Consider the following 22,421-nt stretch of genomic DNA (forward strand, 5'->3'; position numbering starts at 1 on the left):
ATAGTAAGACCAAGCTAATTTATTAAAGTCTTATGTGTGTGAGGAAGAAAGAATTGCCATATGACTTTGGTACAGCAAGGCACACTGAAAGTTTACAAGATGAGCAAGGGGCTGAGCAGATGGCTTGCTGGGTTAAGTGGCTACTGGGAAAGCCAGAGGATCTGAACTTGAATTCCCAGAATCCGTATAAAAGGGGCATGACGTCATGTGTCTGTGATCCCAGTACTAGGGGGTGGAGCCAGGAAGATCCAAGGGGCTTGCTGGCCTAGAAGTCCAGTCAAAATAGTGAGCTTCAGGCTAAGTGAGAGACTTTCTTAAACAGAGTGGAGAGCAAAAGATGTGTCAGGCACCCTCACCATCACACACACCCATGCCAGCAAAATAAACACACGTGGCTTGGAGAACCCTATATAAAATAAAATGTTCTTGGCTTGGGTCTGTGTAACCTTGTGCTGGAGAAATAGATCCATTCATTGGAGAAACAAGAAACCCTGTTCACAGCAAAACAATTTATGAATGTTGTTTCTGAGGACTAGTTGGGGAACCGATTGGAGAAGCCTAAGGAACACAGTGTGCACAAGGGACATAGCTACATGTTTTCTAACTAGGGGACCAGGGAGCAAGTGGTTCAGAGTGCAGGGGTGACGGTATCCAGAGCACACTGAAATATTTGAATCAGGATGACAAGAACCTATGAAAACACCATATCCAACCCTCACTTCTCACATAGTTACCATGCAGGTTTGGTTTGACTTCTCTCTAAGAGGCGGGGGAGTGCCTCTGTCCAGCTGGTCCCTAGATGTGGAATATCTTTTTGTACCGTCTTACCCCACTGCCTAGGCAACCTGGCATCCCCTCTAAGTCTGGCTCCTGCAATGCCCTGTATAAAGCCTGGACTTGCTCTTGTCCTCATGCCCAAATTAGTCCTTGTCCTGCTGCCTCCCATGGCTTGGTCTTCTCCACACAACCTTGACACTTTAGAGCTGACTTAAAATTCTCTGAGTCTAAGTCTTCTCTGACCTAGGAGAACTCCACAGAAAAGACTGGAGCTTTTACATCCCTTAGGTGCTCAGCCCATGAGTGACAAGTATACCTTGGTCACAGTATAAATATTCACGCAACCCTGGACACAACTGGCTAATCTAAAAGCAGTCTTCTCTGAATTGCTAATTCAAAGAGCAAATCAAGGTGCTTAAAGATAGAGCATTACAGCTAGGAGACTTGGCTCAGGAAAAGTGTTCAGGCAGCTCAGACTCCAGGGTAGTTGTCTGAATTTAGTTCTCTTCATTCTAGGCTAACCTGGGTTCAGACTGAGACCTTGTCTCAAAAAAGAAATGAAAAAGAAAAAAAAATCATGGAAAGAAAACATTAGGTTTTAAAGCATTTAATAATCATACTCAAACAAAAAATGATTTTATTTTTAAAAAGAATAAATTTACATACACTGCATAAGCAAGACAGTTGAAGGCTTCCAAAATAGAAACCTGAAACATATGGTCTGAAATACCACATGCTGTGATTATCCCAGGAAGATGAGTTGTGTAGTTGGGCAAGAAAACCCCAAGTTACCAGGCACAGTGTGGAGTGGTTTTAGTGGCTGCCATGAAAGGGTATTAGTTTAAGGGTTTTGCCTATGTCTTTTTCCAGCATATGGTACAGGTCTGAGCAAAAATGACCCAAAATGGACAGTTGTTTAGAAAGCCGGTTCTAGATTGATGCCTTGACCCAGAGTAGTAGCAAGATGGGAAAAGGATGTATTATTCTTCCTGATTCCCAGAGGAGCCTAAAAGCTTTGGTTTCCGGGCGGGCCAGTCCTAGACTTAACAGGGACACATTCTGGTGACCGGCCAGCCCAGAGCAAGAGGGCCTTTGGACTAAGACAAGCTAAGCCAGCAGGGGGCACTCTCTCTCCAAAGAGAAACTGACAGAAGTGTTGTGAAAGGAGACCGGAGAGAGAATTTACTAGGGTGAAGTGCTTCTCTGTAAGAAGTGAATTCGGTGAATTGAGAAGGCTCACCAAAGGCAAAACATGGTCAGGCCACAGCATTTAAAACCAATACTGTAGGAATCCAAAACTAAACTTGGCATCTTCAGTGAATACCTTCTCCCTCCAGTTGCTGTTATCAAGTCCATCCAAGAGTGACCAGTCAGGACAAATTCTTAGGCCGCTGTTTAATGTTGTGTGGCTAATATATTCATCCTCCATCTAAATTATGTAAACACAGCCTTGAATGCATTCACTCAGTTGTCAACTTCCCTGTTGTTGGGCCTTAAACTTCCTACTCACCACACCCACTGCTGTGACAATCCATACGGCCTGTCTTTGCAGATACATGTAGAAGAAGCTGAGCTTTTGCCATTAGGCCTCAGACAAACCAACTAAAAATCACCCTGTGGGAATATTAACCAGCATTACAAGCTCTAGTTTGGTAGCTTGGGGATTGGGGGAGAAACAACTGAAAGTGCTCCATCAACAGCCATGCACTGGAGAGCCTGGCCTAGGCAAGCAAACCTGTAAGCCAGGGCTTGCGGCTCCCCAGCCATGGAGCTGAAATACTGTCAGCAAAACCAGCCAAGTGCTGGACCCTTTCCATCCCTGTTCTTAACTATGATAAATAAGAGAAGAATTGTTAAGTTAAAAATGGGCATTTTGTTAAGAATTATTCCTTTTGTTTGTTTTTCAAGACAAGATTTCCCTGTGTGGCCCTGGGCTGTCCTGGAGCTCACTCTGTAGACCAGGCTGGCCTCAAACTCAGAGATCCATCTGCCTATGATTCCCAAGTTCTGGGATTAAAACCATGTGCCACCATGCCCAGCCTAAGAATTATTCTTCAGAAATTAAAACACTATATTCAGTACCAAAGAACATCATTCCAACCTAGGCCATGGGACATACTTAAAATCAGAGAAAATGTTGGCCTTGGTGTGAATGAACAAGTTGGAACCTCAGCAGCACTTAAGGGTGTGTGTGTAATTTTGTCCAATGTGTGTGTATAGTGAAACACTGGCTTACTGACACTATCCCTCAAAAGGTCAACAACTACCATTTACACCAACCTGGCAGCATATTGTTTATTCTGAAACTCTGAGTGCAGGGAAAGCTCTCTGTTGTGGGCACCAGGAATACCTTGTTCTTGCTAAGGAGGACCACAGGTGTTACAGTTAATTGGCTTGCTTTTTTTTTTTTTCCCCCCTCAAAATAGACTGCAGTTTTTCTTGCACTAAAATTCTTCAAATCTAAAAATCTTAAAGTTCTTAACTGAAAATCTTAAAACTGCCAAGAGGTAAGAAGAGGTGGGGAGGACTGAGAGGGAATCCCTGATTCTGCCTAGTGGGTGAATAATTGAAAACATTTATACAAAGTAGCCGAGCAATGATGAGGTAATGTCACCGGGATGAGACAATGTCAGGGCTGCCTAACTTGGTCAGGTTTCCAGAGGACGAAGCTCATCCATTCCTGTGCTGAGCCAGTGCCTTCTAGGCTTCTATGGAAGCTTAAACAACTGAAGGTGCTGAAGGCAAAGCAGGAGGGTGCAGGAGTCTCAGCGTGTCCCCATGTCCGCCTGTGAGAAGCTGGCAGCCCGTCATGTGTTGCTGACACTAGTGTAGAAACCGAATCCTGGGATGCTGTAGACTATATGCAAGGAAGCTCAGCGTCTTGCTTCACTACCAGTGCCTGGAGATGAGCTGGTAAATAAAGCAGGCTCTTCCGGTGGCCTCATGGCTCTGCTACTCTCTTCAGTCTCCTCACAGGAAACTTTATTCTAGAATGGTCTTGCCACCCACTCAGGCACAGTCCAGTCTGGTCACAGCACAAGAAGTCATTCTGTCCAAGGAGTTGCAATTTTCCATGGTGCCCACCCTACTCCCAGACCAAACTCCAGTTTGGGGATTGAGACTCGGCATTAGGCAAGATTGTAACTGAAAAGAACTATCCTGCCTTCATATTACCTCAAGTCTGCTGGGTCTCTGGAGCTTGGTGGGGCTTGTAGCCATTCCAAGCTGGGCCACAATTTCTCTCTACCCAAGACCAGGTCCTAAGTCCATGTAACAGAAAGGGGAGGGGTGAGCTTGCAGACCTCAGGTGTGGTTTGCCCCTGGTGTCCTCACAGATGAATAACATGGCTGGCACCACAGCAGTAGTATCTATGTTATATCAGCAAAACAAAAATATGACTCATATATTTTCCTTAAACAGGAGGCCTTGAGATTACCTGAATCAACAGCTTTCTCACGTTTTGCATCTCACATTAGTGGACTAGTTCCCAACTGTCTTGGGCTCAGAGCAGTCCCAAAAATCTGTGCAGCATTGGCACAAAGGTTGTGGCACAGATGCCAACAGATGTGTAGGTGACAAACTTGTAAGGGACTTCAATCTCTAGTCTTCGCCTGGCCTCCTTGTTCCTAGTAACCACCTTGAACCATGAGAATAGTACCTGCAGGGAGAGGTTTTGCACCAGTTGGCGAACCAAGAGGATCAACAGGATCCCCACCATAAATTTGGTCAGACCTAGAACCAGCATGTCAGTGGTAAGGGGTGGGATGTTCTGAATCACAGGAAGAGGCGGGGTGGGCTTGGACACGAGCTGGAAGAAGTGGTTGATCCAGAATCCTAGGGTCACTCCAGCCCCAGCAGCCACAATGGTGGTGGTGTCCGCCCTGGTGGGGCTGTAGTAGTCAGACACGGGGTAATTGTAGCACAGGAGGAATGGCACAATGATGACGCACACAGGGAAGAGGGGGCTGGCAGAGTCCAGGGAGTCGATGAGGGTCCAGGCAGGGTAGGTCAGGGCAATGAGGACTGCAGTGATCAGAACACCACCCAGGACATCCTGCCGGAGAGAAAAGGAAAATGGCTGCTTAGGACTGGGAATGCACAATCACTGTATGGTTTATAGTATGTATTTAAAGAAAGTATAAAGCTAAGAATTTAAAGTGAAAATAGGAAATAATATACATAGTCACCGTGCTACAGGTGTCACATATTCTCTTACAAGAGCATTTCTGTATTTCAAGAATAAATTCTCAATTTCTTTCTGAGTGAGTGTTTGATAGTTTTATGGCCATTTAATCTTATTTTGTTATATACATGTTAGGTCTCAAGCATTGTCATAGTCTTCATAGAGGTGGCACTACCCTTTCTTGGCAGAGAGTTATGAAGGCTCTAAATGCCTTTTTTTTTACTGCATTAAAAAAAAAACTCTGAATATTAAACATTACCAGATGAAAGACCCATTAACTCCTTAACCCCACTTGACTAGAATAAGTATCACAGGAGAAATGAACATCCCTGTAAGTACAGAAACTGGACAGTTTACAGCAGAAACGCTATTAAAAATACACTGTTTAATACTGCTTCCCAATACTTAAAATACTCCAATATTTACTCATAAGATGCAAGAGTCCAGTCATTGGGGAGAAATGAAAACGTGTGTTTCCATGACTGCTGGTATTTGAATGTTTATAGAGGTTGTATTAATAATCACCCCAAACTGGAGACAACCCCAGATTCCTGACTGGATGAAAGAGAAAACAAAAAAACAAAAAAACAAACAAACAAAAACCGTGTTATATTCATGTCCTGGAATACTTTTCAGCAATCAAAACGGCAATGTACAACTTGGATAAAATCTCCAGGAAATGCTTTTGAATGGAACAAGCTGCCAAGCTCCAAGGGTTACGTACTGCCTGGTTCTATTTATATGGCATTCTCTAAAAAACAAATCCTCAAGGACAGAGAACAGTTATCAGCCATTGCCTAGAGGTCTTGATTTATGTCATGATGCAGTCTAGGGACATGGCACTATTTCATACTGAGATGGCCACTATAGGGAGTTTAGAGGTCAGGTGGGGTGTGGGGGAGGGCGGGAGCATCCTCACATCCTCTTGGAGACAGGGGCTTGGGGAGGAGGTATGGGATGTGCAACAGTCAGAGGGTGGACCAGGAGAGGAATAAAAGTTGGAGTTTAAAATAAATAAATAAATAAATTTTAAAAATTATATGTGTGCCAGACTTCTTAAAATTTAAACAGTTACATTATATGTATGTGCACATGTGCCTGCTACAGCAGGCCTGTGGAAGTCAAAGGGAGTTGGGTGCTTTCCACCATGTGGTTCCTAAGGATTGCTCAGATCATCAGGCTTGGCTTACCTGTCGAGCCATCTTACCACCCCAAATTCACAAAAACTTATGCCAATGACTGTCAACTTTTAAACTAAAAAACATTACAAACAAATGAAAATGGAAATGCCTGTGGGCTCCTTTGTCCCTGTCTAACACTGCCAAGTGTCAGCTGCTGCATTTTAAGGGGCCCCCAGAGACCTAGAGAGGCCCCTAACTTTGTACCCTTATCTTCTCAGACTATGCTGAGGATCTCCTAGAATCTGTTCCTCAACCAGTCCTTCAGACAAAGTTCTGTTAGCTGGGCATGGTGGTGAATGCATTGTGGTGCGTGTATGGAATCTCAGCATTTGGGAAGTGGAGGCAGGAGGATGGTGAGTTCTAGGCCAGTTTGGGCTCTACTGTGAGAATCTGATTCAGTGACCCAAAGGGAAAGTTAAGGCTGTTAACGAAGCCATCTTCCACTAAGCCATGTGCAGAATACTGCATGCTTTATGGGGCAGAAACTTGTCAGTAGCTTTTAAAGGTACACATTTATCTCCTGAACTAGCAGAAGATAACTCACCCAGGGGCCTGACCCAGGGGCCGTAACTGCCCACAGCTGAATCAAGGTCATCATGTTCTTCACGGTGGTGTTGCTGGTAATGGCAAGATGCTGGAAGTAACTCACCAAGTCCCTCTCTAGGAGTAGTGTTGCATTTAACTGTGGTATAGATACACCATGGGACAGAGCTGTGACAAGAGGATACTCCAAGCAGTTTACAAAAGGCAAGGTAGGCCTGGGCTGTCAGGCTAACTATGACTAAGCAGAGCTTTCGGCTGACTGTATTCAACCCCTCTGGTGACATATCCAGATGGAGCCTGCTCTAACTGCTTTAGTGAGAAGAGCCCCTTCAGTGAGAACTGAAGCTGCCAACACTGTTTTATTGGTACCAGAGAAGCACTCAGGTTTGTGTGGAGTGGTCAGGCGCACAGAGGTTACATGCAGAACTCGAAAGGCTATCCAACAATCCTCTTGTTTACCAAGAACCCATTCCCACAGCTCAGCGGGTAACTCAGGCTGCAGGATCACCCCAGTAGGTGGTGTTTGTCCTGCTCAGGTTTCTCTGTGATTGAAATGGGGGTGAGCATATGTGTTTCCATCATGGGTAGAGCTTCTGTCCCTGAAAAGCCCAGCAATGTGGAAGAGCTATGTGAGTGAGAACATCTACCCTCCAAAAAGGTACAAAGGGGACCTCCAACCTAAGGACGCCACTCATGCAGCTGTCTTACCTGCCAAGAACAGCAGGTGACAGAAGTCAACAGGAGCTGGGATCAGTGTGGAAGCCAGCTTTCAGTGGCTCTGCCCACCTGGATTTAAAGAATCCCCTGGCTGCCATAACATTTTAAGGAAGTGAGTGGACAATCCCAATTTCAGATAATATATTTCCTTGCATAGATTTAGAGACACTTTGTTGAGCAGAGTTTTATTTAATTGTTTTGTATACACTTTTTTGAGTACACTGTTGTTGTCTTCAGACACACCAGAAGAGGGAATCGGATCTCATTACAGATGCTTGTGAGCTACCATGTGGTTGCTGGGAATTGAACTTAGGACCTCTGGAAGAGCAGCCATTGCTCTTAACCACCGAGCCATCTCTCCAGCCCCAAGCAGAATTTTTACCTGCTGATTTCTACACGGTTTAAGAGGATGATGTTTTAAAAATGACACAGAGCATAGAAACGTTAAATTCTTTGGTAACAAGGCAAGGTGCTGGATGGCATGGGTAAGATATAGTTTCATTTTGACTGACAAAAAGCTTGTAACACAGGCAGGTAGATATTTACAGAGCAGTGCACTTGGGTACACAGTGGGGAAGGGGACTTTTCACACTGGAGTTTTGTATCACGTGTATGCATTTATTATTTCCTTTGTAAATAAGTGAAATTAAACTTAGCATCTTCTCCAGATGGGATCTGCCCATCCACAACCACATGAGTGAGGACCTCTGTGCAGATGGCCTGCTGAGGTCATCTCACAGTATTTTGTCTATGTGCTTAAAGGAACATTACTGTTTGAGCGTAACACCACAAAGGAGCCTTCCTCTCACAGGGGAGAGGAGGTACTGCCACTTGGAGGGCCCCTTGTCACCTCCACCAGTCACATGTCTGACCCCCCAAGGAAGTTAACAGGGACAAAATGGGCATTTACCTCATCCACAGAGATAAAGCAGCTCAGGTCCCTTCTGGAAGGAAGTCTCCCAAGGACAGATCACTCACTCTTCCTTGGCCCTCCCACCATGGTTGCTTATGGGGCTACCTGGATGGCTACAGGTCTCATGGAGACTCCTGACAGATTTAATTGAAACTTTCTTCCCAGATGGTCCTAGGTTATGTCATGAACCATTAAAACAAGGCAGCACAGACACTCTCCCCTATCTGATCCAGAGTGCGGCCAAGAATCTACACCCTGCCTCCCAAGCATAATCTGGGTTCAGTGAATGTAAAGTTAGAACAAAACAAAATAAAACTCAGGAACAGCAGCCTAGACCCTGAGCACAGTCAAAATCCTCAACGTTTTCCAGGAATTTCTTAATGCTTTCCCACATCTCTCAAATGAGTCTGCTTGATTTTTAAATTAAAAAAAAAAATTTTTTGGCGGGGGGGGGGGGGGGGGATGGGGAAGCCAGGTGTGGTGGCTCACACCTTTGATCCTAGCACTTAGGAAGCATGCAGGCAGATCTCCCTTGGGTGTGTGAGACTTAAAGGTGTGATTTAGAGCCGAGACTTAAGGTTGTAACTTAGAAGTGAGACATATAAAAGGCAAGAGGCAGACAGAAGAGTTCAGTACAACTTGGAGTTAGTTATTAAACACTTGGAAGATTATTAGGTAGCAGGCACTTAGCACTTGGAGAAAGAACTTGGAACTTGGAGGCACTAGGGACTAGGAGCTAGGAACTAGGGACTAGGAACTCGAGACTTGGAACTTAGACTAGGAACTAGGGACTTGGAGAGAAGAAGAGAGACTGAAGAATAAACAGGATTGAATCATACTCTGTCTGGTCTCCATTCCTCGAGTCTGTCCTCTCTCTCTTGCTGAATCCTGACCTGCTGACTGGAGCAGCTTGGGGCAATGCAGGCTCTAATAATTTAGCCCCCAAGGCTTTTGGCAGTGCAGGTCCCAATATTGATAGAGCGGTCCCCGACATCTTTGGCCCCCAAGTGTGGAGCAGCTAGGGCCGCATCATTTTTGGCGCCCAACGTGGGGTAGGTCGGGCTGCAACATAGGTCTTGTTCAGATTGCTTCTGCTGATATACGTTCATGAGTGCAAGGCCATGTCCTGAAAACATCTTTTCACAGCATTCCTCCCCATCCTGTGGCTCGGTCATTCTTTCTGCTCTCTCTTTCATAACGTTCCCTGAGACTTGGAGCGGGTGGAGCAGATGTCCTGTTTAGGATTGTGCTCTCAACAGACACATTTCCAGTACTCTGACGAGTTCTGAGTCTCTGCTCACTGAACCGCTGCCCACTGCAAACAGAAGCTTCTCTGGTCAAGGCTGAGCCCACTTGCCTTTTGTTAAACACAACCAAGTACAGTTTTGTATTCCATTTAGCTATAGTGTGCTCCAGCCATCTCTACCTGGCAAGTTCTCTCCTCTCTAAGGCTTGGCTCTAGGGCTATGCCTCTCTCACACACTGTCATGTATCTCCACAGCTGGCAGTGATCTCCCTCCCCCCTGAGCAGAAGGTGAGGAACTTACTTCATGTACTTCCCTTATTTTGCCCTTGCTGTGATGAGATACTTTCCTCTGGACTCATTAAAAGTGTCTGGCCAGAAAGTCAAGGTTGAACCAAGGTTGCTGATTTATTTGCAGTCTTTCTCAAAGCGTCTGGGCTAGAGCAGATACTCGCTTGCAAAGTTAGGAGGCTGGGGTGTTGGCTACCCATTGTTTCAAAGTATAAATAAGAATTTACCCTGGCTCCTTCTGTCTTCTGTTGTAATTACAGTTACCAAAGTCCATGACATCTGGTTGGAATAGTCTTTATAAACTTAATTATGTTCATCTTCAACCTAAACTAAATTATTTTGGTCCATGGCCCCATCAATTGAGGCAAAACCAATTTTAGCCAATATGGCTGAAGATGGAGTTTCCCCCCTCCCTTCTAGTCATACATTTGGATTTTCATCCATGAAAAGTAATACTATAATAAAGGTATTTAGGTATTCTCATAAGTAAAACACCTGAGCCATAACTGGTGAGATTTCCAAGTTGGGAACTGTAAATTTTCTTATAACAAAATTATTTTGTAAATAGTTCTAAATAGAAGAACTATAAATGCTCTAAGTTTTATTTTTAAATAACTTTTCTTGAAACAAGTGCTTATTCTGTAGCACAGGCTGGCCCTAGCACTGGTCCAAAACCAAAACAAACCAACCAACAAACAAAACCCCGACAAAACAGAAACCTTCAAAAACGTTTCCAGAGATGAAGATAATTAAATGACAAAGCATTTGTCATTGTTATGAAGATAATTAAATGACAACATTACACAAACACTCAGACCTGTGATTCTACTCAAGGAATTTGAAGAAAATGAAGACAGTAAAACTATTCACAAAGTGCCCATCACCTATGGTGCTCGGAGCACTTCGCAGTTGGTCCAGTGCTTGCCTAACATGCAGGAACCCCCAGCATCAGCATAGAATACAGCTAGGGCATAGTGCCATGCGCCTGTTATCCTAGAACTCAGGGCATCCGAGGCAGGAGGGTCAAAAGTTCAAGGTCATCTCCAGCCACAGAGTGAGTCTGATGACAGCTTAGAATACAGGAGACTAGGTCTCAGGAAGCAAGGAAAGAAGGAAGGATTAGTTTACACTTGAAAACGGTTCTTGGGCTATTTCAGTTCATGCAACTAACACCAAAGGTAACGTGCTCCACTAGAGAAAAACCCGAAAATGCAAGCAAGAAAAATTATTCTAAAGAAAGGGGTCCGTATCACAGCGAGGCTGAAAAGGCACAGGCTGGACGTGCCCTGCGGCTCACACAAAAAATGAGATGAGGAAGCATGCTGCTTCCTTATTTAATAATAGAGGAGGAACATTTTCCATTGGAAAAGACACATGTCTGGAACTCTCATGCCCCTCCCTATGGCTTCAAAGTTAACAATAAGTGAGATTTAATGAAGAGAGCACAGTTAATCTTAAGTACACACACACACACAGAGACACACACACACACACAGAGACACATACACACACACACACACAGACACTCATGCATGAGTGAAATAGCAGAAGGAAATGAATTGGGCTTTCTGAGTGGGAATATTCCAGATGATTTCTGTCTTCCATATGCTCTACTGACTCACTGCTATATCTTCCTGGACTTTATACAGTTGATACCTTTGCCTTTTTTTCTATCAGTATAGTACTTATTTATTTAGAGACAGTGTTTTCTGACTGTAGCCATAGAGGACTTCGAACTCCTGATCCTCCTGCCTCTGCCTACAGAGTGCTATCCTGACCATGCACATCACTATGTCAAGCTTAGTTGTTTTTTTTTGTTTTGTTTTGTTTTATTTTTGTTTTGTTTTTTGTTTTTTGTTTTTTGGAGACAGGGTTTCTCTGTGTAGTCCTGGCTGTCCTGGAACTCACTCTGTAGACCAGGCTGGCCTCGAACTCAGAAATCCTCCTGCCTCTGCCTCCCAAGTGCTGGGATTAAAGGTGTGCACCACCACCGCCCGGCTAGTATTTTTATATTAATAAAAATACCATTTCGTTCTTCACGATAGCCACACTATAGAATCAGCCTCGGTATTTGTCAACAGATAAGCGGATAAAGAAAATGAGTTACGTATATATAGTGGAGGTTCATCCAGCCAAAGGGCAGAAAGAAATCATGTCGTTTCAGGACAGTGGATGGGAATCGATGTCACTGCATTGAGCAGGAAAAGCCAGATGCGGAAAGCCAAGGATGGCAAGCTTCCTGCCACACGTCGGGGAGGATAAAACAAAACAGACAACCTGAGAAGTGAAAGAGGAGTCCTCCAAGGACAGGAACATCAGGGCAGAGTTTAGTGACAATGGCTATTAACATATGACATTGTGCATTCTTATCATTAGCCAAACGGAAAGGACTTGTTCAGTTTTGGTGAACATCTCTGGAAAGTTCTACAGTGTGCCCTTACCCGTCTGTCTACATGGGTGAGTTCTGACCCTCCATTCCTTTCCCATGTGTGGTTTACTGGGACACATTTTCATCCTATCTCCCAGCATCTCCCCTGAAGAACACTACTGAGGGGTTAGGGCCGCCCCAGGTTGTCTGGCTAGAAAGAGGGGCAGATCCAGACACTCGCTCAATTTTGCAAAGAATGCTTTCAGGTCCCCGGACCATTTAGGCATGTAAGCTGGGGAACTCTGGCTCAGGCATCTTCCCCTCTGCCAGATCCCCTGCTGAGAACATGAAGGGCCTGCTCTAGCCCTGAGGGCCTCACAGAATGAGCTGGATCCAGGAACCCAGGCAAAGCCAAGATGCACAGACTGCTCTGAATGCCACGAAACTGACAATGACCCAAGCCAGACCTGGCCTTCCTCTTGAGAGTAAGGAGGGTAGCCGCTGGAAATTTGTCAGCGTCTCCTCCTGAACATCTTTGATGTTTTCCTGTGCTAGTGTAGGTTTAATTTGATTTCTCAGAATAATGAAGACAGGCTTCAGTGGCGGCCCCAGCAAGCGGGAGGCCACAGTGCTCATGAATATACATATTAGTGATTTCAGAGAGAAACCTGTGTGCTATGTAATTAGCATTTGTATGGGGAAGAAAAGTGAATATATATGTTTAAAAGTATTAATTTTCAATCATCATACATCAATGTCTACAGACACACCTGAGCCTGTAAGCCCTACCACTCAGGTAGGAGAATTGCAAGCTCCAGGCCAGCCTGGACTACAGAGTGAGAATCTGTCTCAAACAGAGTTTAGTAGATCATAGATAAGCACTGGGAATCAGATCCCCAGTGCCCAGATGAATGCCAGGTGGGTGTGGTCACCCACCTGTAATCCCAAACACGGAGTCTCTGAGACAAACTGGCTAGGTTAGCTGAATTAGGAAGCTCTGGATACAATGAGAGACCCTGTCTCTTAAATAAAGTGGAGGGCAATCAAGGAGGAAATGTCCAGTGTCAACCTGTGGCACCGCACATGCGCACCACAGGCATATGTGCCCACACCCATGAAATAAAAATCAAAAAAAGAAACAAAGCTCAATCAGAAGCAGAAAGCCAAGTAACACTCTTGCTCCACCCCCGGTGACACGAACAGTGAGATCTGCTGTCGTGGGATCCGAGAGTGGTGCATGCTTGGCCGCTCCTTTGTGAGCCATGGCTGTCCTTGAAGCCAGCCACTTTATGTGGACTAAGGACCAACAAGCATGGTACTCTGTGGCTACAAAGAGAGGCTTGAAAAGACCTTCTGAAAACTCACTGATGCTGGGAAGAAGCCACACGGGGCAGAAAAGAGGACACCAGCTTCATCGGGGCTGTAGTTTTGGAGCAAAGGGAGGCTATTTAAAGATTCAATAGAAATGACGTTGATAATTTTGACAAGGAATGGATTTCTGTGGGTGTTAAATATTCTGTGGGTATTAAATATTCTGTGGGGGTTAAAATATTACAAAGTATGGATGTAACAGAGCGGGGCAGAGTAGCAAGTGCTTCTCTTCCCTTAAATTGATAAATAATAAAAGCTTAAAGCTTAAGCTGACCGCGATGGTCCATGCCTGTAATCCTGTACTGGGGAAGCGGAGGCAGGAGAACCAAGCAGCGCAAGATGAGCCCTGCCTACTCAGTGATTAGGGACCTTCCTGAGCTATGTGAAATCCTGTCTCAAGAATGTGGATGTAAGACAAAACCTCACTCTGATGTCACACAAGGACAAAGGTCACCTGAAGGTCACAGGAGGGCAAGCTTTGCTCACCTCGCTGTTTACTGGACCAAGGCCTCAGACTAGTCTGAGCAATGCAGGATCCTGTCTCAAAAGATTTTTTGTTGTTGTTGTTGTTTAAAAAAAATGATTTTTAGTTGTGATTGAAGAAAGGTAAAAAGAAATTCATTTTATTCATCTATTTAATATACTGAACATATTATCTCTATAGATAATCAACAAAAATATGCCAATAGCATTAAACTTTCTCACACTACTATCCTCAGAATCTCCCTTGAAGGGACAAGCTATCTGGTTGAGTTTTGTCTTATTAAAAGGTATATTATTTCTGTTCATTGGAAAAGATTCTACCTGGATAAAGAAAACATGGCACACTTATGTAATACCACTCGGCCATTTAAAAAATGAAATCATGAAATTCATGGGTAAATGGATATAACTAGAGATATCCTGAGTGAGGTAACCCAGATGCAGAAAGACAAATACAGTATATATTCACTTATATGTAGATATTAGCCCAAAAGCTCGAAATACCCAAGATACAACTCACAGACCACATGAAGCTCATGAAGAAGGAAGACCAAAGTGTGGGCACTTCAGTCCTTCTTAGAGGGAGTAACAAAATACTCAAGGGAGCAAATATGGAGACAAAGTGTGGGACAGAAACTGAAGGAGTGGTCGTCTGGAGACTGTTCCACCTGGGTATCCATCCCATGTGCAGTCACCAAAGGTAAACGCTGATGTGGATGCCAGGAAGTGCAGGCTGACAGGCTAATATAACTGTCTCCATAGAGGTCTGCCAGAGCCTGACATATACAGAGGCAGATGCTCACAGCTAACTATTGAACTGATCACAGGGTTCCCAATGGAGGAGTGAGAGAGAAGACTGAAGGAGCTGAAAGGGTTTGTGGCCCCATGAGGAGAGCAACAATACCAACCAACCAGAGCTCCCAGGGTCTAAACCACCAGTCTGGGAGCACATTGGGAGGGACCCATGGTCCCAGCTGTATACGTAGGGGAGGATGGCCTTAGGGCATAGGTTGGAGAGAAGATCCTTGGTACCATGAAGGCTGGATGCCCCAGAGTGGGGGAATATGAGGGCGGGGAGGTGGGAGTGGGTGGGTGGGTGGAGGCACATCCTCATAGAAGCAGGAGGAGGAGGGATGGGGGCTCCTGGGCGGGGGGTGGGAGGAATAAGGTAAGGGGATAACATCTGAAATATAAATAAAATATCTCCCTCCCCCCCAAAAAGATGTAGATTATCCTCTGCTACATAGTAAGTTTGAGGCCAGCCTGGGATCTTGTGAAACAAAGAAAAAGAAAATCATCACTTACTTCTCTTGGCTCCTCAGAGTCTAACAAGTCCCAGCAGTTGTTGTTCACAAACCACACCAAACTCCCCACCCCAAATTCCCATGTGTACAAACAATCTATCTGTGATGCATGGCAGGGCCTGGCAGGCCAGGAGGATTATGACAGCAGCTCAGACATGTTTCCAGGCAGGTTTTATCATCATCTCTGACAACTGCTGAGAAGTGCATGAGATTGGCAGGTACAGGGGAAGGCCGAGCTGCCGGGAGACACAAAAGACACTGTCAGACCCTTAAGTGATCTTTCTTGAGCCTGGGTGGGCAGCAGGGCCTCTGAGTAACGAGAGAACAGAGCAGAGTCATGTTCCATGGGACGTACGTATCCGACAGGTCCATGCAGGTTGTGTGTAACTGGCATTGCCACTGTCTTGTCAGGAGATGTGACGATAATGGACTGCTTTCAAACTGCACCTCATGTAAGAACCCCACAGGGAAGCTCTTGAATGCAGCTTCCAATGACACAGGGTCCAGGTGGCACTGGAGACTGCCTTTCTAACAAACTCTCCGATGATGCTGAGGGACAAGGGGTGCACTGGTGAGGGACCAAGTCCACCTCAGCTTGCTAGACGGCAGAGGCCAGCACAGTCATGTTTATGCAGCATGGTGGGGCCTCCCACTTTCTTCTGTGAAACACACATGAGAATAAAAGCTTCAGAATGTACTGAAAAAGTCATCTTTCAAAGTGAATTTCTGATAGAGTAATACTTATGCACACATAGGGGAATCTGGGAATTCTTGGTGGCCCTGGTGCCACAACGGTTCACACCTGGAAGAAAAGGAAGTCTGCCATTGTCCTTTTTCCATGCTCCTGGGGAATGCTGGCTTGTGCCCTGGATGTTGGTTCCCTGAGCAAAAGTTAAGCTCCCCCAAGGGAGTACTGTGCAGTTCTCCCTTCATCTGAAAGCCAGACTCCTGGCATCTTGCTTTATGGAGTGTCAAGAAGACACTCCATAAATATATATATGGCATGCTCCCTCTGTGGTGAGGCTGGACATATCAATCCCAGAGAGTTCTGATGGTGAGTCTAAGATCTATCAGAGGTTAGACAGATCTAATACATGTCAGACATTAGATATTTGAAAAAGATATCTAACAGCCAGTAAACATACAGAACAGTGGTCTTAGCAAGAAGATAGAGCAGTATGGAAGAGCATGGTGTACATGTGTACAGAGCGGATGTAAACAGTCACAGGATTTACTATGAAGATGACCCTTTCCTACTTGCATAAAGGACAACGCTCCCAAGTGCACAGTGGACTGGGCATTCATATAAAAGAAAAGTCACAAAATCAACTCCAAGTAGAGCATAGCTATAAATAAGCAGAGCAAAATGATTAAATGTTCATAGATATAATATAAAATAATATTTCCATGATTTGTGGTATGCAGAAAAATATCTTAGGACATAGAACTATAACCATCAGCTAAAGATTCAGGAACTGGGCTCCACTGAGATTTTAAACTTCTCACCAAAAAACTGCCGATAAAAGAGTCAAAAAAAGAAGCTACAAAGCACAGAAGAGAATTAATAATACATTTGACTAACAATGTATTGATAAGTACCAGCAAAAAGACATGCAATCCAGTTAAAGTGGGGAGGGGTAAAGACAACTGGGACCTCACAAAGAAAGAGATATCTAATAGCCAATAAACATATAAGGGGGGTTAACAAATCATCATGCAGAGAAACCAAAATCAAATAAGATACTGAGACATGTCACTGGGGGAGACAGTGGAGAAGGGGACCTGCCATATGCCTCCAGTGAGAGCAGGAACTGACATGACCGAATGTTCGATCTCGAAGATGAACACCCACACACCTATGAGATACCCTGACTCCTGCATTCAGGCTCTGATAAAACCCATCTATCTGCACTAAAGGGTGTAAAGGGAAGTTCAAAGTGGTACTGTTTATAACTGTCTCACTGGATTGACCCAAATGTACATCAGTCATGAAGGAACAGTGGAGCATCTTCACAGAGTTGAATACTGAATTGTGATGGTTTGTGTATGCTCAGCCCAGGGAGTGCCACTATTTGGAGGTGTGGCCTTGTTGGAGAAGTGGGTGTGTTACTGTGGGCGTGGGCTGTAAGACCCTACTCCTAGCTGCCTGGAAGTCAATCTTCCACTAGCAGCCTGCGGATGAAGATGCTCAACTCCAACTCTGCCTGCAGCATGCCTGCCTGGATGCTGCCATATTCTTGCCTTGACAATAAAGGACTGAACCTCTGAACCTGTAAGCCAGCCCCAATTAAATGTTGTTCTTATAAGAGTTGCCTTGGTCGTGGTGTCTCTTCATAGCAGTAAAACCCTAACTAAGACACACATACACAACACACACACACACACACACACACACACACACACACACACACACACAAACTCTGCTGGACATGGTAGCATGTGCCTGCAGTTTCAGTTGTCAAGGAGGCTGAAGGAGGAGGATTGCTTGAGCCTACGAGTTTTGAAGGCAGAGTGGGTAGTATAGCAAGGCCTGGTGAATCATTTTCCTTAAGGAATTCACTTTTCCTTAAGCTTGTGAAAGGCTTAAGGAAAAGTGAATCTCGCCAATGCACTCCTGGTTACTACATGCCATTAAACAAGTGGACAGAGCTGATGATCTGAGCAGCAGTGCCTTTAGGGGGATGCAGAATTGAGACCACAAGGACGTGGGCTGGTGATGTTGTCTCCTGACATGGGTTATATTCACATGCAGCAAAGCACACATTCTTTGCTAGAAAATTTCTGAGCTGCACAGTATAATTTGACACATCCATATGTGTCACATCCATATAAATGTTTTGTAAATTTTTTTTCTTGCTTGAACCCCAAAAGTGAGGGTTCTATGATTAGACCCCATATACCTCATCCTCTGGTACTACTTACACATTCATGTCCAAGGATTAGGTAGCAGGGTCTGTTGTCATGACATTCAAGTCCAAAAGAAGACATGGAATGTCCTTCCCCATTCCCAGCTGCTCTGTCATCCCATTGATTAAGTGAGATGTACCTGGAATATTCTGAGGACCTCTTGTGAGACGTCCTTCCCTCCTAAGAACTGGTTTTGGGGAGCTGTCTCAGAGGGTTAAATGCTTGCTGTCCTAGCACAAGAACCCAAGTGCAGATCCCAGAACCCATGTAAAAAGCTCAGCATGGCCGTGAGTGCCTATACCCCTAGTGCTGAGGAGGTGGAGACAGCATGTTGGGGAGGAAGGAAAGGGAGGAGGGACAGAGGAGGGGAGAGAGAGGAGGGAGGGAGGAGGGAGGAGCAAGGGAGTAAGAAAGAGAATTGGTTTTCCAGACAGCTAAAATTATTATTCCCTACACATCACTCCAAGGTCACTAAATCTGCCACTCTATACTCTTAGAAAGTTACAATATGGGCCTTCATGCTGACACTTCCCATTCTATATTTCTTATAAGATAAAGATTATTCTAACAAGCAAAACAAAAAAACACTGGAAAGAAAAAGTACTCTGTGATCTGATGAGCTCAGACCTGTAGCTGAATATTTCCAAGTCTGACTCAGTAAAGTGCAAAGAAATGACTGGGAAAAAATAGATTATTAGCCGGTAATCTGTTCATACTGGTGGTCATCCAGTGACCGTTTACTGGGAGCCCAGTGCCAGGAATCCTGCTGGGAACTAGGGTGAAGGTGATGGCAAGGAAAAGCAAAGAAAAAAGACTGCTATCCTCAAAGGATTCACAGCCTAGTGGATCTCAGGCTGCCCAAACCCAGGCACATGCTTACACCACAGTCTGCACGTCTCCTAACAAGATGCTAACAAGATGCAGATTCAGTATGAACTCAAATTGTCAGTGGCTCCTAACTGCTGAGCCATCTCTCTGACCCCTCTTTTATTATTTTTAAAACATCTCTGAAAATACAAATGGACTTACAATATTCAATGAATATTTAAATTCCTTTTTGCAGGGGGGGGGGGGATTGTCTGTTCTCGCTAATTGGCAAGCTAGCCTTTCCTTGGTTGATCTTTATATTAATCCACTTTCCAAGTGGCTTTTGAGGTGTCATGAAGAACTGGGGAAGCCTCCTCCTGAGGCAAAGAGGTCTCTCTCTCTCTCTCTCTTTTTTTTTCTTGAGATATAGTATCACTATGTAGCCTCTAATCTAACAGAGATCTGCCCCCTCTGTCTCTGCAGTGCTGGGATTAAAGACTTGTGTCTCTGCACCAGTTTACTCTTGACTCTGTTTCTGCCTTCAAGGCACTGAATTGCTGGTCTTTAACATTGGAGAGGCTGGAGAGAGCCCAGCAGTTAAGAGCATTTGCTACTCTTCCAAACGACCCAAGTTAGGTTCCCAGGACTCATGTCAGGTGGCTCATAACAATGGCTAACTCTAGCTCCAGGGGATACAAACAAGACCCTTTCTGGAGTCTGCACACATGTAACAACACATGTGTGCGCGTGCATGCGTGAGCGCGCGTCCCTGGGGAGATCACTCAGCAGTTTAGAGCTTGCCTGTAATCTTCTTTCACAGGACCCAAGTTTGGTCCCTAGCACCCATGCTGGGTGACTCAGAACTACCTATAACTCCAGTTCCAGGGATCTATTGACTTTGGCACCTTCATGCGCACACACCTCCTTCCCAACACATAATAAAAATAATATTTTTTTTTTCAAAAAGTCTCAAACCATTTGAGATTCTCCTAAAGAATGTCTGACCTCTGAAAAGTGGATACTGTGTTGACGTTTGTCCTCAAGATGGGTGTGGTGTAATCCCAGCCTGTAAACCTAGCTTTCAGGGCTCGGATTGAAGCAGGAAGATGGTAAGGCACTGCTTCAGAAAACAAAGATGAGAGTTTGCTTTTAGATCTGATGTGATTTAGAAACTGGCCTTACTTTCAGGTTTTAGGAGTAACTGAACCCAGCACTGAACCCGGTGCTTGTGTTTTATCCTTTCATCCCTCCAATGTAACAAACCAACATTGACTTTCGTGCAAGTTCAGGTGTTAAGATTCATTTCAGTATTGTTTTCCTGACTGTCCAGACAACCAGGGGGAGTACCACAAGCAGGAGCTGGTTTTCCCAGAGAGTTGAGGAAGTGAATCCTTTTTTATCTTAATTATATCCATAAAAAAAAAGCCATACTAATTTTTTTTAACAGTTAACTTTACAAAAATACAAGGATGGTGCACCTTCCATTGGAGAGGCCCATGCATGGGCTTCAGAGACATTCCAGCTGCAGAGTATCTGCAGCACAACACACAATCCTAAAGGGTGTGCCTGACAAGACAACAAACACACTTAACGTTCAAGTCTGTGAAAAGTCCATCCAATCCCTTCTTATTTCTTTTCCCAGTAACTGGGACTCACCTAATCACCAGACAAACCATATAGAAACGCTAGATCCCAATCCATGCTCTGCCGCTGAACATGGATTTTTACATTTTATTTGGGGGATACTAGGGACGTTTTCAGGATGACCTAGAAGTAATGCAGAGCCTAAGAAGCACAAACTACATGCTTCCCAATAGTTACCCCAGAGGTTCGTCTCAGCATTCTTAGAGTAGGTCTAACTGGAGCCCAGCTGTCGGCCAGCCATGCGGTCAGAGAGCCCCGCTCCCAACCTTCTACACTGGGCTCCTGCCCATCTTCTCCCCAGGGTCAAGGCACTGTCAGAAGCCTGCTCATCCCACATGCACTGAACAGAAAACTGTGCCACAGCTGTGGCTTTGGGAACAGTATTGAAAAAGCAACATAAAAAAATATTAGTTTGTCTACGTTTGTTGTGAGGGATATACACCATGGGTGGTTCTTGCTAGAAACTGTACTAAGTGCTAACTTTTGTTTCTTTGATGCAGAAGCATAAAATGACTTCAATTTACCTTCCCATTGTCCCCAACAACTCACTGAATATCTCCTGGTTACTAAATTTTTTTTTCTTAATGAAAGAAAAAAACGAATAACCCAAAACTTTATAAACAACAGAGACTGAAGTACCGTGAACACTTACTACTCTTGAGACCAGAAATAGTTCTTTATTTTTACAAAACAATAAAAATATTTGTCTCTTCTCATCCCTCCCCACCCCCAGGTAAAGAGAGACAACAGACCTACCAACATGGTAACAGAGGCTCAGAAATGCAACCAAAGTTCTTTTTTAAGCGCTTTAAAGTGAGTTCTTTCTTGTTTTATAAGTGGTTTCAAACGACTTGAAAAACACACCCAGAATACTGTCAGCCAGAGCCAGAACACAGCTCCTTATGGTCTGCAGATAATTTAATATTTGACAATCCTTTTCAACATCCTCCAACTCCAACCAAAACTAAACCGTTACTTAGGGGTGGGGTGGGGAGAAATAAGCAAATAAAACCTAATATCTACATAATTACCCACAGATCAAACAATTCGAGGACAATTTCGAACAGCAGCGCTTTGGCTAGGTCAAGTCAAAATAAGAGACTGTCCACCATTGGTTCACAGTTCTTATGTTCTGATCCATCAACAACAATGCCGGGCTGGTTTCACTGTTAGAATGCTGGATGCTGCTTCATCACTCAGTGGGTTTAAGCTGGTCCTGTGCAGTTGCACCATTTGGGGCATCACAGATAATATAGTGTGGCCAGCCTTCCGCACAGCACAGACACTGTGCCGTGTTTATTTTCTGAGCCTTTGACAGAGCAGGAAAACATCACACTGGACGTTGCCCCCCATCTCCGGATAACTGAGGGTTCTTTATTGAGAGAACTGTCCCTGCTTGGGCCTGATGGCTCTAACCCTGACCCTACTGCCAAGTGTTTAAAGCTCTGCCTCAAGAGCAGATGGCAGATGGCGATCAGATGATGTTTGATCTCACATGGTTCATTCCAGACTCTGTCCTGAGTGCTCCTTTGTATCCCAGGGTCCCATCTCTGCATTTGGACCCCATCCCACAGCTAAAGGAGCATCTCACCTACATGTGTCCAAAGTTTTGATTCAGGAGCTTCTAAGAGATGGAACACACCAAGAGTGACATTATAAAGATAGCAGCTACCTTCCTCATGGCATCT

The 22,421-nt window shown here is 44.6% G+C and overlaps 1 protein-coding gene across 1 annotated transcript in view; it reads right to left on the reverse strand.

The window, feature by feature from the left end:
• The window catches only part of Sgpp2 (sphingosine-1-phosphate phosphatase 2), a 110,259-nt gene continuing 87,838 nt past the window's right edge, over positions 1-22,421 (reverse strand). Inside the window, exon 5 of the mRNA XM_034497645.2 lies at positions 1-4,832. Within this exon, the coding sequence (XP_034353536.1) occupies positions 4,281-4,832 (552 nt within the window). The 3' untranslated portion in view covers positions 1-4,280. The remainder of the gene's footprint in view (positions 4,833-22,421) is intronic.

Source organism: Arvicanthis niloticus, chromosome 3, assembly GCF_011762505.2.
Source record: "Arvicanthis niloticus isolate mArvNil1 chromosome 3, mArvNil1.pat.X, whole genome shotgun sequence".
NCBI classification, from domain to species: domain Eukaryota; kingdom Metazoa; phylum Chordata; class Mammalia; order Rodentia; family Muridae; genus Arvicanthis; species Arvicanthis niloticus.